The 15,286-nt window shown below is 38.6% G+C and overlaps 1 protein-coding gene across 3 annotated transcripts in view; it reads left to right on the plus strand.

The window, feature by feature from the left end:
* Nucleotides 1–15,286, plus strand: part of lrba (LPS responsive beige-like anchor protein) — a 185,863-nt gene that overhangs the window by 97,992 nt on the left and 72,585 nt on the right. For all 3 annotated transcript variants that reach the window (XM_053331271.1, XM_053331256.1, XM_053331264.1), the window contains 3 exons: nucleotides 7,591–7,715; nucleotides 12,342–12,485; nucleotides 14,362–14,498. In XM_053331271.1, the coding sequence (XP_053187246.1) occupies nucleotides 7,591–7,715; nucleotides 12,342–12,485; nucleotides 14,362–14,498 (406 nt within the window). The remainder of the gene's footprint in view (nucleotides 1–7,590; nucleotides 7,716–12,341; nucleotides 12,486–14,361; nucleotides 14,499–15,286) is intronic.

The raw sequence follows: 15,286 nt of genomic DNA on the forward strand, positions 1-15,286 counted from the left end.
CCATCCTGCTTCGCTGCTCACAGTGTGCCGTGACTCTGTAGCAACTCTCAGATTTATGAGTTTCATATACCCTTAAGAAAGTATATGGCCTTGGTGGAGCAAGGTCATGATAAAAGGGTGCTGATCAATATCTGAATGAAAAGCCATTTGGGAAGTTTTTAGGGCTTTTTTTCCTCCATTCTCCCCGGATGCAATATCTGCAGAGTATCGATTGTCAGGGGCCAGTAGTTAGTCAAAGGCTATCTCCTTTGACTAACCCCTTTGCAGCGTGTCAGCCCCCCCTCTTCCTCTTGATAGATTGGTATGCTTCCAGCCACTGTAATTACACCATGGGACCAGCAGGTCATTTATTTTGCTACTTTCACCATTTGCCAAAAAACGCCTTTATCTTTACAATCCAGCACTTTCTTGTGCAACCAAAGCAAGAAAAGGGACATATAAAATACTGTTGTCTTCGGTATAGAAAGCAGAAGAGTGAGGATCATCCTTTACTCGTAGATCTTCAGCTTGTATTCTTGCTGTAGATTTACTCTACACCCCCACCATGTGTTTGAGTTCAAGTTCAGCGCCACATTGGGACCAGCATGTAAGCTCTGTGATCTTTTAAGAATTGATATTGATAATAGATGTTGCAACAGATAGACCACTTTATTCTTCCCAGCGTGACTCATAATGAGTTACAGCTGATAACACACTTAGAGAAAAACAAATGTAATAAAAGAAAATGGAAATAAAATGAGGGCATACAATATATGGACTATTTCTATGGAAAGTCTATTTATACTACAACTAGTATGAAACATATAAGTATAGTAAATTATATTTTGTCTCTGAGGTACAGTATAATGTCAGATTCTCATAAGGTATGAACAGTATGGAAATGTACAAAAAAACAAAAGAAATATAAACAGCATTACAGTGTTTTTTTAATAGTTGATTCTTTTTTTAAATTTTAGTTTGTTTTCTCGAATGAAGAGATAACACAACCATTATAGTTCATCATACTTTTGTGACACACACACACACACACACACACACACACACACACACACACACACACACAGACACTCTTTCTGTGCTCTAAGTGCTGTATAATGGGCACAGCCATATGATGGAGGGAGGGGAGGAGGAGCTCATGAATAGCAGACAGCCTTGCTAGATGAGATTGCCGAGCCTTGAAGCCCGGCATTACACAGAAGCAGGACACACAACACACTCGTATACAGAGTGCAAAGCAGAGGGCACAAAGCTTGTTTGTTTGTTTGTTTGTTTGTTTGTTTAATAAAATATTAGCAAACCCCTCAGACTAACAGGCAAGGTCCGTTTTTAATTTGATTAACTTTGTGTAGGTTTAATTAGAAATTGAATTCCCTTTTTAAGAAGTTAAAAATTGTAGGTTTCAAAATCAGTGTTTTTACCAGTAGTTGTATTGCGAAACCTCTTGGTTGGTTTAGGAATTTGAGGTGTAACTTTAAACATGATCCCATGTTTGTGTTATAAATGTGAACTTAATGCTTGAAAGAAATCATCTCAGATTTGCCGTGTCAACTGACCTTGAGCCTTCTCCACTATGCTTTTCTTTTGGGGTGTGTTGGAAACATGGGTACGTGTTCATATTTGTCATACCATTCAAGATCAGCTTTGAAAGCTAGAGGTCAGAAGATTATTACAATGGGCCAGTAATGGCAGAATTATTCAACTCCGGTCCAGTGGATGCCCTCATTACCTAGCAGTAGTGGTGATAAATGGCCATAAATGCATGTTGTCAAAATCACAGGAAAAATGTGACTCTTCATCAAAGATACAGATGGTACCACTTCAGCGTTAGAGCAGTGAAAGTCTGTATATACTATTTATTATGTTGTTGATGCTTAGATCATTTTCTACTGTAAATCTAATTTAACATTGAAGAATTTAAAAAAAATCACTTAAGTGGAAAACACATTTTCACAGCATGTTAAAGAGTCCTGTCTTTGGTCAATATTTACTACCCTACAAAGCACAACACTTTGCCTTTTACCTCCCATAAAATCTGATATAATTAGTGTGTAATTGTCTGGCTTTTTGTTGGTGAATTTACACTGAGTGTAATTGCTGCTAATTGGAAGCTGCACACTAAGCTGGTGGTAATTAGAGCTCGATTTGCATTATTTAATTTGGCTGCAGTGCATTGTGGGGAGTCTGAAGCCTTTTGCCTCCTACCCATGGGAGTACTTTGATCCTCACAAGCCGGTGATGTTACAGAGATGCAATATCACTCCCTCTTTTTTTTTTCAGATCGCTTTTTGAAAGCTCTTGGATAAATTGGAGTTAATTGGGAGGAGTGTTAGGTGCTTATGTTGTCTTGGTAATGAGAGAGTGTGCACTCTTGTGTGTTAAAAGCAAATCCAGTGAAAAGGGAGTTAACAAGGGAGTGATAAAACCAAAACATGTGAACGCACATGTACTTCATTTCAGTGTGACTGAATTCCATGGTTCATATATAAGCCTAAGATTCAGATTTTTAGTTTTGATTATTTTCTCTCATTAAGCTCATACTCTTTGATTAGATATGTTTTCATGCATTTTTCATCTCAGATCTTATCTAATGGTGGATCATTCATTGCATGTTATTTAAATTCAAATTAAAAATAGACAAATTAAATGACTTGATCCTGTGATTAATAATAAGGATGGGCAAAATTACATATGTACTGTCATTTAAGGGGATAAGATGGAAATGTTGCTGGGTCTGTGACCCTAACATTACCTCTGGTAAATCTTGTAAACAACATTAGCCGGGGTGAATTAACATACACACACGTAGATGGTCTTCTATACACCTCATTGAAGTGGGAAGGATAAGCATTAATGCACATGTAGAAAATCACTTCAGCACGACTTAATCATGCCAAACAATTTCAGTGGGAAGGTATTTGCTCCTGTTTCATTTTAATTTGAGTCTGGAGATACGATTGGAGCGATCGCTGCCACCACTTGACAAAGAGCCAGTGCTCAAGCAACCAGTCCTCAACATGACAAATCCTCAATCTATTCCGGCTCTCCCGTTTCTTCTAAACACATGGTTTATGCAAATCAAAGCAAAATGATCCTGGGGATAGCGGCAATATTTGAGCAATTTGAGGGCTGCCAATGGGAACTGGCATTAATATAAAATAAGCAAGTAGAGAAATCTCTGCTGCATATGCAGGTCTCATTGACTGTACCCAAATTAATTTAGCAGAAAGGTTATGAATGACTGTTTGTGCCAAAGTGCAGACGCTTGTAGTGATATATGAAAGCATATTCACTCTGCATGTCCTGCATGCTACGATAAAGGTCATGTTATATCATTTACATACCATCCAATGCTTTGAAAACAAGCCAAGCAAAACAGTAATATTATTTGTACCTCTTCACATTCATCCAATGTAAACTCAAGCTTTTATCTCCAAAAAAAGAAGTTGAGTTGAAATAAAATTATTTAGAATAATATTAGATGCTTTTCCTATCTATTCCCAATGTCTGTTTATAAATAAAAATAAACTTTTAAAGACTGAAAATGAGGACAAAGAAATAAGAACTGATGCACCAGCTTCTGGACAATCATGTCTGATTGGATCTTGATGGATGGGAATCATTTGTCCTTGTCAAAAAAAGAACAATTGTGCCATTGAAATACCAGTGCTATCAAACTTTCAGGACCTGCAGAGAGAATCTATTAACATGTTTAAACCGGCTGTTTGATAATAATGAGCAATTTTGGCTTTACTCAGAATACCACTAATCCCAATAATATATGGTGATTAATAGAGGGGACATGGAAATGGATCGGGATTGTTTATTTTAGGCTTTTTTTAAATGCTAGATTAGTATTATATTTAGGATTAAATTAACCATGATACATCCCGAGGGAAATGTGGTTGCAGCAGGAAACAGTAAAAGCTTGAAACCCCCCCCCCCCCCTAAAAAAAAAAAAAAAAAAGGAATTACGAATTAAGTCATGTATCAAAAAGGACAACAACGTTTTTAAATTTGGTTCAAATTAACACACAAGTATTGGCATCATTGATGTTATATTGACTAGTGCTTTAACAACACTCTTTTTCTCCTCACTGGTGTCTGTACATTCCTGTAAATGAAGAGGCTTATTAGTTGTTATTTGGGTAAGCAGCACCTGTGTGTTATGGAATAGATTATCATATAAAACATAGTTGATGTAGTTTACTCGGCCCTAAACTTTTCTAAACGCTGTTCTTTCCAAATAAGCATTTCATTAATCCTGAAACAGCTCTTATGGTGAACACTCCTTCCAATTAAACCATTTGTTTTGTGTGTCACCTTGCTATGCCAGATCTACTTGGACGCCTACTCTGTTTTGATGTAAATGGACAATTTAAGATCGCAATTGAAATTTTAAAGAGCTCTCCAGTAAAATATCTCCTTGCAGTGTGTTGATGGTTTGTGTTGAGTTTGTTAAATTGAAGGCATAACTATTTTGTTAACTGATTAGGGACAAAGAGCATCAGGGCCACATAAAAGGAGAAACTTGAGCTTCACCATTCATCTCCTGTGTTGGTAAACTTCCTGAAATTTACAACTCCAGAGTCCTGAGGAACATCCAAAAGACATTTCAAAAAAAAAAAAAAAAAAAAGAAGAAGAAGAAGAAAAAAAAGGGTAATCACTATTTACTACCTCACATAAAATTCTTCCGGACTCTGTTTCATCAGTAGCCAATGTGGTCTGCATTAGAAAGGCTTGGTATGCCTCAACAAATTCCATTTAGCACACACAAACTCAGAGCTTGCACAGTGAGATACTGTATATTTAAGTATTGCTAAGATTTAGAAGAACACACACACTTCCTCTGTCAGACTCTGTCCGTGTGTGTCTCTCCCACTTTCATCATCAGACAACAGTCACTTCAGGCTTAACGAGCGGGCCTTCCAGACACCTTTTATGACCGAACTAATTACTAATTACACAAGTGGTTGGCGTGAGCTACAGCACAACGCTGGCCCTTTGTTATTTTAATTGTTGTTATTTTGAAGAATGGTGCCTCAGTAAATTCTGCCAAGGATGCCCTAGGAGGATGGATGAGCTCTGAATAATTTATCATCTTTGTGGAAACACACTCAGTGTGCGGTATGGGGGTTGCATAGCGCTGTACATCTCCATTCTTGTTACAGTGGCGCTCTCATCGGGGATTGATGACGAGGTACCTCTCATCGTCCGTCCACCTCTTCTAGCACCCCATCATTAGGACTTCCATTGTCGCCTGTTCATGGCACGCTGGATGAATATGGCTGGCTGTGGTAGTCCCCCCATGCCGTGACTAATTACTCCAGCCAATGGTTCCCCTCCTGATGGATTAATGTGTATTGTGTGGATCACACAGGACCCCCCCCCCCCCACACCAAATCCCCCCACCCTTCCATGAGATGAGAGACGGGTGCGTCCTGATTCAGAGCGGTGTGCCATGCACAACCTTGATAATTATTTTCATAGATGAATACCATTGCAGGCAGGATGATGAAGTGGCCATTTGCGTTCAGAGACTATCACATGCAAACATAGAGCGGAGTCTTTGTCACTGGTGAGAAATCTGGTCCTGCACAGACCTGTGTCCCTTGTGTCATTCCAACTTGCATTCTGCACACACACACACACACACACACACACACACACACATGCACGCGCATACACACATACACTTTCTTGATGCATTGCTCTAAATATTCAGTCTAAATTACCATTTTTGCATTTTAAATTCATTTCACTTAGTTTTGTATTGTCACATTTTCCCTTACAGTAGTTATACTCTGTGGCTACTGCTTTACTTCCACACTGAAGATGTGAGCCGCAGCAGCCACTCACCGCTCTTCATTCAGCCTTTTTTTTTTTTTTTTTTTGGTCAGATAAATCAAATAATCAATGGTTTTCATTAGCAAGGCCATACAAGGTTTTAAAGGACCCACTTGGAAATTGTATTTATTTTCTTGTGCAAAGCTCCTTTCCCTTTTAGAGGCCCCTGTGTGATCATTGGTGTTGGGCTGAAGATTTGTGAGGAGCCCCTGGCCAGAGCAGCGTTCAAGAGTAGATCACATAAAGTATTCTGGGGTTCTCCCATCATAGGCAATGCCACTGAAACTATAAACTGTGTCTTCCTAAACCGTTACAGGGTAAACTCCGGCCACTTTAAATTAGTTTTAGAAATGTATGAACTTTATTTTCTGACAGCTTCGTTTTGAAAAGAATAGTTTCCGTAGTTCTTGCATTGTTTAGCCCTTAATGTTGTTTCTAGGATCAGCGTACTTATAGAGGGTTTGTCTGTGGAATAGAAAACCAGTGTGTACCTAGATGTGGGAGATAGCATGTAACTGAATGTATGCTTCATGAGGGTGTGGACCCTGGCAGTTGATGAAACTTGTTTTTATTTTTGAAACAGCACAGGAATTAAATACATTTACAATTTACCATGATCATTTTAGGTAGTGGTTTTAGGACCTTTGGTTGGTGAATCTAAAACGAACTCCAGTACAACTTCAGGCCAAGTATAGAACATGATTTTCTTACTTCCTTTAAGTGTTTCTCATGAGAACATTTAGTACAAGTAAAATGACTATTTGACTTGAGTGCGACAGTCAGGATTTAGTATCACTGAAGACCAAGTGCATGTTGTTTTTCCCTCCCCACCTGAGTTGTTAATCATTAACACATGAGCTGTTTTTACATTTAAAATTGTTTTTTTCGCTGCCTAATTGACAAATGTACAGCTTTGTTTTATGGGAAAGTTTAGATTGAAAAGTCTTTTTAAATTGGAGTAAAAAAAACAACTAATGTAACGCAATAGATGATTTTCTTATACTTTGTTATTGCCTTCAAGACACAGCTAATTAATGTTTTAGATTATATTATGTAATAATTAAATCACTTTCAAAAATAGAAATATTTCATTATAGGTTGGCACACACAGTGTACATGCACAATGCTATATGGCAGTCACTCCTCATTAAAAGTTAACACTTTCTTTGCCTTAAGAGCAGAATGATTTACTGACCAGGCCTGGTAAAGGGAGATGTAAATTGGGAAGAAAAATGGAGGCTATAGACATTGATTAATATTGGTAATGCTATCCATCCCCTCCTCTGTGTTTGTAATGGCCTTCTCCTTATCCCGCTAGCCATGAGTCCTGACAAGAGGTATCCTGCTGGGCTTGAAATGAGCCTAGAATGGAGGCACGTGCCACAAAAGTGTGGGGAAAATGATCACGCTGTCATTTTCTCTTTCCACTGTAATGTACATGGTGCTCAGTTCACCTTCCCAAAGAGAGGATGGGAGAAAAAAGAAAGCAAAAAAAAAAAAAAAAAAAGGAAACACCTTTATAGAATACAAATACTGTCATTATCAAGGACATAGATTCAATGATTTAGGGTCTAAACATGCATATAAGTGGATGTTTTTAAAGAGTGATTCTAAAGGCTAAAAAAACCCCACCAAACACAATGCTGGCTTTATGTATGCTTGCTCGGACCGAGTGCTAATGCTGGGCTGCTATACCATGCTGGCTGGTAATTGCTAACACATGTGCTACCTCTGTCTCATTGCAGCCGACCGAGGGAGTTCTGGCGCCTGGACTACTGGGAGGACGATTTAAGGCGGCGACGTCGCTTCATCAGGAACCCCTTCGGATCCACTCACTCAGAGGCTACGCTCAAAGCTGCGGCCGAACACGGTCAGTCACATCCACCACGTCCCCCGTCCCCCCCCCCCCCCCCCCGCCTGTTCTTTGCACTGCCTTTTTTACTCACTTGGTGGTAGCACCAGGTACAAGGCAATAAAAATTAGTCCTCCCGTTGCAATAAAAGATTTATGGTACCACAAGACACAGTAAAATAGCACCCTCATTAGAATTTCACACAGGTAATTTCCTACCCTGCCTCCCATTATGCAAAGCTGGACGTATAATTAGTGTTAGTATGCTTTACTCAGACATTCACTTTTGAACTTAGTGGTTTTGAGTGACATGACATGTGAAATTTTGTTCATTCTTTTTTTCTTGCTGCATAACAGTGGCTGGTATCAATGGTAAGTAACATTCATGTCCCTCTTCTATTTTTCCGCATTTAGAGTTTTGCAATTGAATGAGGGGTTAGTATGGTTATTTTATAATTATTTATTTATAAAGATATATAGCCTTTGCTGTTGAAATGAAATGTATTTTGAGGTGTATAAATCAGCGAGAGAGTTATTGATTTAATGTCTACTATTGTTTGCATTGTTCCCTGTGGTTAATTATACTGGTGAAATACAAATCACAGTGTAACACACATTCCTGAAGAAGAAAAAGTCCACATTGTATTTGGATTAATAATGAGGGGGAAATTAAATGCGGTTTGGAAAACTTTCATAAATACTTGATTAACCCAGAATACAGAGATGTCATTAAAGCTTACAACATTGATATTTTCCTTTAGTATTGCAATAGATCCAATCAATTCTACCCTTTCTCCATTGTTTCAATGCACTTCTCCATAAAGACAGGTGCGGTGCAGATTTTCAATAAACTGTGGTTGAGAACAGCTACACATTCCCAGCAGTCTCTTACGGTCACAATATCTAAATGACACATGTCCTTGCATTAGCACTAGGAGTCGCATTTCTCCTCTAGAGAGAATGTAATCCCTCATTTCTGCAAAGATCCAGTGCACACCAGGGTTTGCAATCATCGTTATGCTGGGCCTAAATTTACCAGCTCTATCAATTACTCTCTCGACGAAACGGCCATTTTCGGACCACAAATGTCCTCAATGTGACATCATAGACAAATGGCAGGTGTGACAGGAGTCAATAAGAGTGTGATCTAAAAGCAATAAGTGTTGGGGATCTCCAAATCCTGGGAGACTTCTGGTCTGTAGTAATGGCTGCAGCATGGAGGCAGCTGGAGACCAGGAACAGGGTCCAGCTGATCGCTGTTCTCCTGCAGCCAGACTCTGAATTTCACTTTTATTTCCATCTCAATTTCTCTTTATTTTTCCTTCAGCATGTTCATGGCAGAAAAGAGTCGTATCACTTATGCTCTGTCAAATCTTTTAGCTGATGAGAATGTGTTGAAGGCATTCAGTGAGCTGGTTATTCAGGTATTTGGTCTGCTATTCAATTTTATTCAAAACGATTTCAGCTTATGTGCTGCATGTATTCATTACTGGGGGAAAAGACAAATTCCTGCAAACAACATTTGGTTTCAAAGTCAAGTCTGTGTAAAAATAGCCAGCAGCCAGTTGTGGCAAGGGTATGCTACCTCAAGAGAGTATACTGCCTGGCTGAAGTATGGGAATATATCATTAAAATAACTCTTTGACATTGAAGCCTGACGGCATCCATTTTCTGATGTAACCTTTCGTCTTGTTTTAGTCGACCCGATGCAGGGCTGCGTTTTCAAACAGAGCACAAAGGTCATATCTGGCTGTAATTATATTCATCAGATGCAGAGGAGAAAATGCAGTCTCACTCCCTAAGAAAATATTTAGTATAAGATCAGTCTGAATTTACCATAATTTCCTAGCTACTTGTGGCTGCACCTTTCAAATCGCACATATGAACACAAAGTCAGAAGCAGTGGAAAATATTTAGCATTTTTGTAGTTAGTCATATATTGTAACAAAGTTTTTTCCTTTTCAAGAGGAGGGAAATATGCAACTTTTCCTTTTAAAACATCGAGAAAATGTACATTTTTGTGTTAAGGACATGGACAACTGTTATCATTCATACTGCGCCAAGATGATTTCCACAGGAGAGTGTGTGGCTGCCAGTAGGTTTGAGTAGGCTGTTATGTATTTATGGCTGGAAAGAACCATCTTTTCTGGGGATTGATTTGGTCTGGTCCAGGGCCCGTGTAGCAGAGGTGGCAGAGTAAATACCTGAAGACTAATGTCTCTGTTCTGGTAATCAATACTCGCCTCATGACCACACTCCTGGCTACGCTCCTGTTAAAAACAAATTTGTTAATTTTGACAATTTAATTGCTGTGACCATGCATGCCTTGAGTTGTATAAGCAGGTAGCTGAACCTCTCAGTCGGGAAATGGGGTCTTGGAAAAAGTGTAACCTGTTGGGATTTATGCACGTTCCTGCTCCGCGTGTGATGAGTGATGGGGTTGAAGTGCCCTGGTAGATATTTGTTAGTGTGGCACGCCAGCTCTCAGTAGTAGATTGTTCATCATTGTAATATTTTTTGATGATGCATTTATTTAAATGATAATCTGTTTTTAAGGTTAATGATAGTGAATCTGTTTTTATATTTTCTCGGCTCATTCTTATTTATATTATACTATTATAACTTACTTGTATTCATACTTTTTGTTAATTTCAGTCAATTCAATGTTTCACACATACTTTAATAAGTTAAGTTAATTGTTGAAGTCTTGAGTTCCTAAAGTTTCTTCTTCTTGACATAATCACCCTAACACACACACACACACACACACACACACACACACACACACACAAAAACATTGAAACAAGTACGTACAATATCACCACATCCTCAAACTTGTCAAATTCAAAGAAGAAAAAATAAGCTATCTACTTCAAGAACAGAAAGAGCAAGAAGTTGGCACATTGCCTGTCACTTATGTGCACATATCTTAAATGTTTGCAGAGTGATAGGCGACATCACTCTGGTCAAAAGAACTTTTCTTTCTCTTCTGATATAATAAGCAACACACTACGCTGACTGGTCATTATTTTTTGTTGCTGTTACTTCAGTGTTATAAACTGAGGAGCTATTAATAACTTGTGTTTTGGGGTAATAGAAGGAGCAGGGAGTCTTGAGGTTTACTTGCATCAGACTGTTTATAACTAAGGCCAGATACTGCACATTAATAGTACTTGTACATTAGTGTGAGAATTGCTGAGCATGTTTAATGTGAAATGCATAGAAGGTAAAATACATCTCTGTTTTTAAGCTGGTCTGACAAGTTCCCTGTCCACTTCCTTGGTGTGAATACAATGGCATGTGGTACGTATTAGGGGAGCTGGTAGTAATTTCAGTGCTGCTAACTAAAGAATCCTCCAGGGAGGCTTAATTACAGGAAGACCATTCTAAATATCAGTGAGCTGCATATTTTCCATGACAAGAGATTTTTTAGCCCCGCTCTTCTAGCACTTTCAAAGTATATAGCCACATAACACGGCTGTGCATTTTTAGGAAGTGCAACTGATCTCCCCTCAGGTGATGATGAAGAAATCCCACTAGTTATGTGTTCAGTGACTCTCTGGATGAAAGCAGCATTACTTTTACCAGAATGGCGGATTATAAAACATACACATGCACAGAAGCGACGAGAGCTCTCACTATATTCCCAGCTATGTTTACAAAGAGGGAAGAGTTGCCAGCCAGTCTGTACTGTGTACTTGTGTCTGTGGATCCTTACCATGCACCACTGGGGAATGCAGGGCTCTGTAAATGTTTGCAGATTACCATTTTTCTTAAATAATCCATTCGCAACCTCAAGTCATGTTCAGTTGAAATCAAAAAGGGCAGTGTGCGACCCTCATTTTGCTTAAATGTGTTAGGATAATCTTTGTATGTTTGTTTTGATTGTATGTTTAAGGGCAAAATTAATTTAGGGTGAGGATCTTGTCAATCTTTTGTCTGTCTCGTTTTGTTTGCCGTGCATAGTTTGCCTGCGTGCATGCAGCTGAAAATGCACTGTCACTCAGCTCTGCTCCAAACTGATGAATCAAGATTGAGCAGCAGTGCTGATGAACTTTGCAAATAGTTTTTATTCACAGTTAAATCCACTACATGTGTGTGAAGTGTCCTTTTTTTCTGTTGACAAAACTTTTTTTTTACCCAGCTGACAAAAATTAAATAGTTTAAAGATAATATTTAAAATAATGATAACCTAAGTTACTTTAGTGGTCTCAAATCAGTGCATTTTATGAAGAGTAATGCTGTTCAGAAAATATAATGATGGTTTAGATCATTTTGATTTCATGTGAGTCTGTTATGATAATCACTGATTGGAGGACCTTTTTATTTATTGAACACCACTCTTGCAGTCTAAACTAAGGCAGTAGGGGTAAAAAAGCTGATGGTTCATTTTACAGCAACTACTTAATTAGTCAGTCTGTGAGGTGGAATGATATTAACCATTTGTTTGTGCCGTTTCCTTCAGAGAAGGAACTCTGAATTCTTGCTTTCACTTTCTAAAAATTCTTCCTCAACATGTGAACATTGAAACTCTGCACAGAAATAAACTCAGTTTGCTGTATTAACCTACAATATAGTATGATATTAATTTAACTTTATGTTCATAACACTTTTATAAAATAAAAAGCCCTTATTTTCCCTTCAGCGTCCGAAGAGGATATTCTCAAAGGCAAACAGTCCATCAGGAGTCAGGCTCTGGGAAATCAAAACTCTGAGAGTGAGACACTACTTGACGGAGACGACGATACACTATCATCTTTAGATGAGAAGGACCTGGAGAATTTAACAGGTAAAGTAACGGCTCATCCTTTTTACCCCCTCATACCTGCATCTCAGTTAGTCTCAGCCATCCTGCTATGTTTGTTTGTCTTGCAGCCCCGAAAAAAAAGAAAAGAAATAAAGCTGTTGTCATTTTCTTATCCACTAAAATTCTCTATATGTTATTCCATTGTTTCAATACACTGACTAGTGAGTTGTAACATTTTGCCTTATGCACAATTATCCACATCCCCTACGGTAGGTTATCGTGAGTTTTCCATACAACGCTTCTCTTTTGGTGTTATATCACTGCACATTTTTTAAGGTTTCCTATAGGAGTAAATGCTTGAAACTACATACTCCTCATGTACAAGTAGAGCAAGCTTATATCTATGGACAACTCTTTTTTTCATTATTGCACCACTGCCACAGGAGAGTGCTGATGAAAACACTGCATCTCCAGTTTTCTGTCTCTGCCACTGGAGGTCTGCTTCACAAACATACACACAAGAGTAGCAACACTCAAAACATTTTATATCTAGCCAGTAGCCAAGTTTATCCCAGGCTACCGCTTTACCCTAAAATGGGACATTATCTGATTCAAGAACAGCAGCATTGCCTAAATAAAAAACCTTCAACTCTTTGCATGAGCCTTTCATCCTCCCTAAACGACTACAACATACCCTTCTTTTAAATTACATGCAACCCAGCAACGTCGTCAATCTTTTGTTGCTTTTGACATGTGTGTTATTTAAATAATCTGAATTAAATATCATAGTCTGCTAATCGGATTGCGGTGTAATCCGCGTTTTTTATGTACATTGACAGGACACCCAGCAGACTAAGATGCCTTAATGGGGCTCAGAGCGCTATTAAAATAACGCAATTGGATGACAATAGGATTAACCATTGAATCCTGTCTAATAACGTGATGTGTGTACTGCAAGCGAGGTTTCAGTTTCTCCCCTTGAGCAGCTGTCTGCTCCAGGTGTAATTGAATGTCTTTGAGTGAACGGAACAAAAAATGTTATTTCAACCCACGGATAACATGTCAGTACTCACGGGGTTCAACGGGAGGCAGAGGGATGAATATATCTGTTTATTCCATCCGTTTGCATGAGTGTGAGGGGTGCTCAGGGAAATCAAGTCGGGCTCCGAGCCTCCCTCTCTCCGCAGCGCACATCTGCAAATACAATGGCTCATATATGTGCAGAGCCGGGCAGAGCTTCCACCCACAGCTCCCTTGAGTCGGTCTCTCATTGTCATACTGGCATAAATTAAGATTGATGAGGGATTAAACCGAGCTTCACCCAGCAGCCCGCAATCAATGGATTCTGACGGACAGTCGATTCTACTTTTTGACAATTACGCATCAGAGTTGTTCACTTTAAATACTTTATTTTAGTGCGAGTATTAGTTGGGCCTGCAGTATAATATGTTTGGGACTGCACTCACGGAGCCCATGGAACCGGTTTGGACTGTTGCACGTCTTCTTGTTGATTTATTTTGCAGATCACGAAGGAGGAAAACATGCACTGTTCGAACTAGCCATAGCCTTTAGCCTCGCCACTTTAATAATGTTGAAATTCAAATGCAAAATAGTTTTACCGCAAGATATATATTTCCAGGAGAAACAAACTCAAATACATTTATAGTTATCATTAATTATTACTGTCTGTTACGTGTTTATCCTCTCACTCGTCAATTGTCCTTATTAATTAGTCTGTGTGAGTCCACCATTAAAGGCCCAGAACTAGCTTAAAAGTTATCTTTGCAGGCAAACAGCCATCAAGTCAAAGCTAATCCCTCGTTCCGTTTTCTGTGTTTACCTTTACCACTGGTGACTTTCTTTAACGGCTGTCCCTGTCCCTGCTTGTTTTCTGCCCCGGCATCTGTCTGTCCTCCAGGCCCGGTAAACTTGAGCACCAGTGCGCAGCTCGTGGCTCCGGCCGTGGTGGTGAAAGGCACCCTGTCCATCACCGCCTCCGAGCTCTACTTCGAGGTGGATGAGGACGACCAAGGCTTCAAGGCCATCGATCCAAAGGTAAGAGACTCGAGCTCCATTGATCCCGTCTCAAATAGTCACTTACAGGAGCCGTGCTTAAATTTCCTGTAGTGCTGGTGAAATGTTACAAGCAGGCTTTGAATTTGAAGGGAATTCCTTTCAGATATGTTTAATATCTCACTATCTATAAATGTGTTATTTCCAATGAGCATATGTGGGACTATTGCTGTGTTCCCATGTTCGTATTAAGATCTGATAATTGTAAAGCCAGGAAGAAATTAATGTTTTGTCAGCCTGTCATTAAATATTATTATAGAAATTCATCGCATGCTGTAACAGTATAAAATAGTTGTTTACTTTTTCTTAAATATTAAATATTGTTGAATAAATTAAAAACCATGAAATGTTTAATTGTTTAGTGGTAATAAAAAAATATATGTTTTTATAATAATAAATTTATGAAATTATCTTTGGGGGGAAAACCTAACGACAAATTGATGAAGGCGTCCTACAAGCAATAATCATTATTTTTAGGTCTGCAGCATATTTGCTCCTCATATTAAAAAAAAAGAAAATAAAGAGAAGTATTGTGCTGTGATTAAAAAAAATAAACTGTAAAATCTGGATAGAGAAACAGTTAACTAAAGAAGCTGCTGACCTACAGGTGGTTGTGTTAGAGCAGTTTAACACTGCATGAAGTTATTGTATTTATTTAAATAAAGGTGTGTTTATAAAGGGGTGAATTGTTATAACATCGCAAATTACTTGATTTTATGTATTCTTTTATCAGAATCCATTCAAATAAACTTGACAGTTGAGGTGTCATA

The sequence above is a fragment of the Scomber japonicus genome, chromosome 2 (genome assembly GCF_027409825.1).
Source record: "Scomber japonicus isolate fScoJap1 chromosome 2, fScoJap1.pri, whole genome shotgun sequence".
Taxonomy (NCBI): Eukaryota; Metazoa; Chordata; class Actinopteri; order Scombriformes; family Scombridae; genus Scomber; species Scomber japonicus.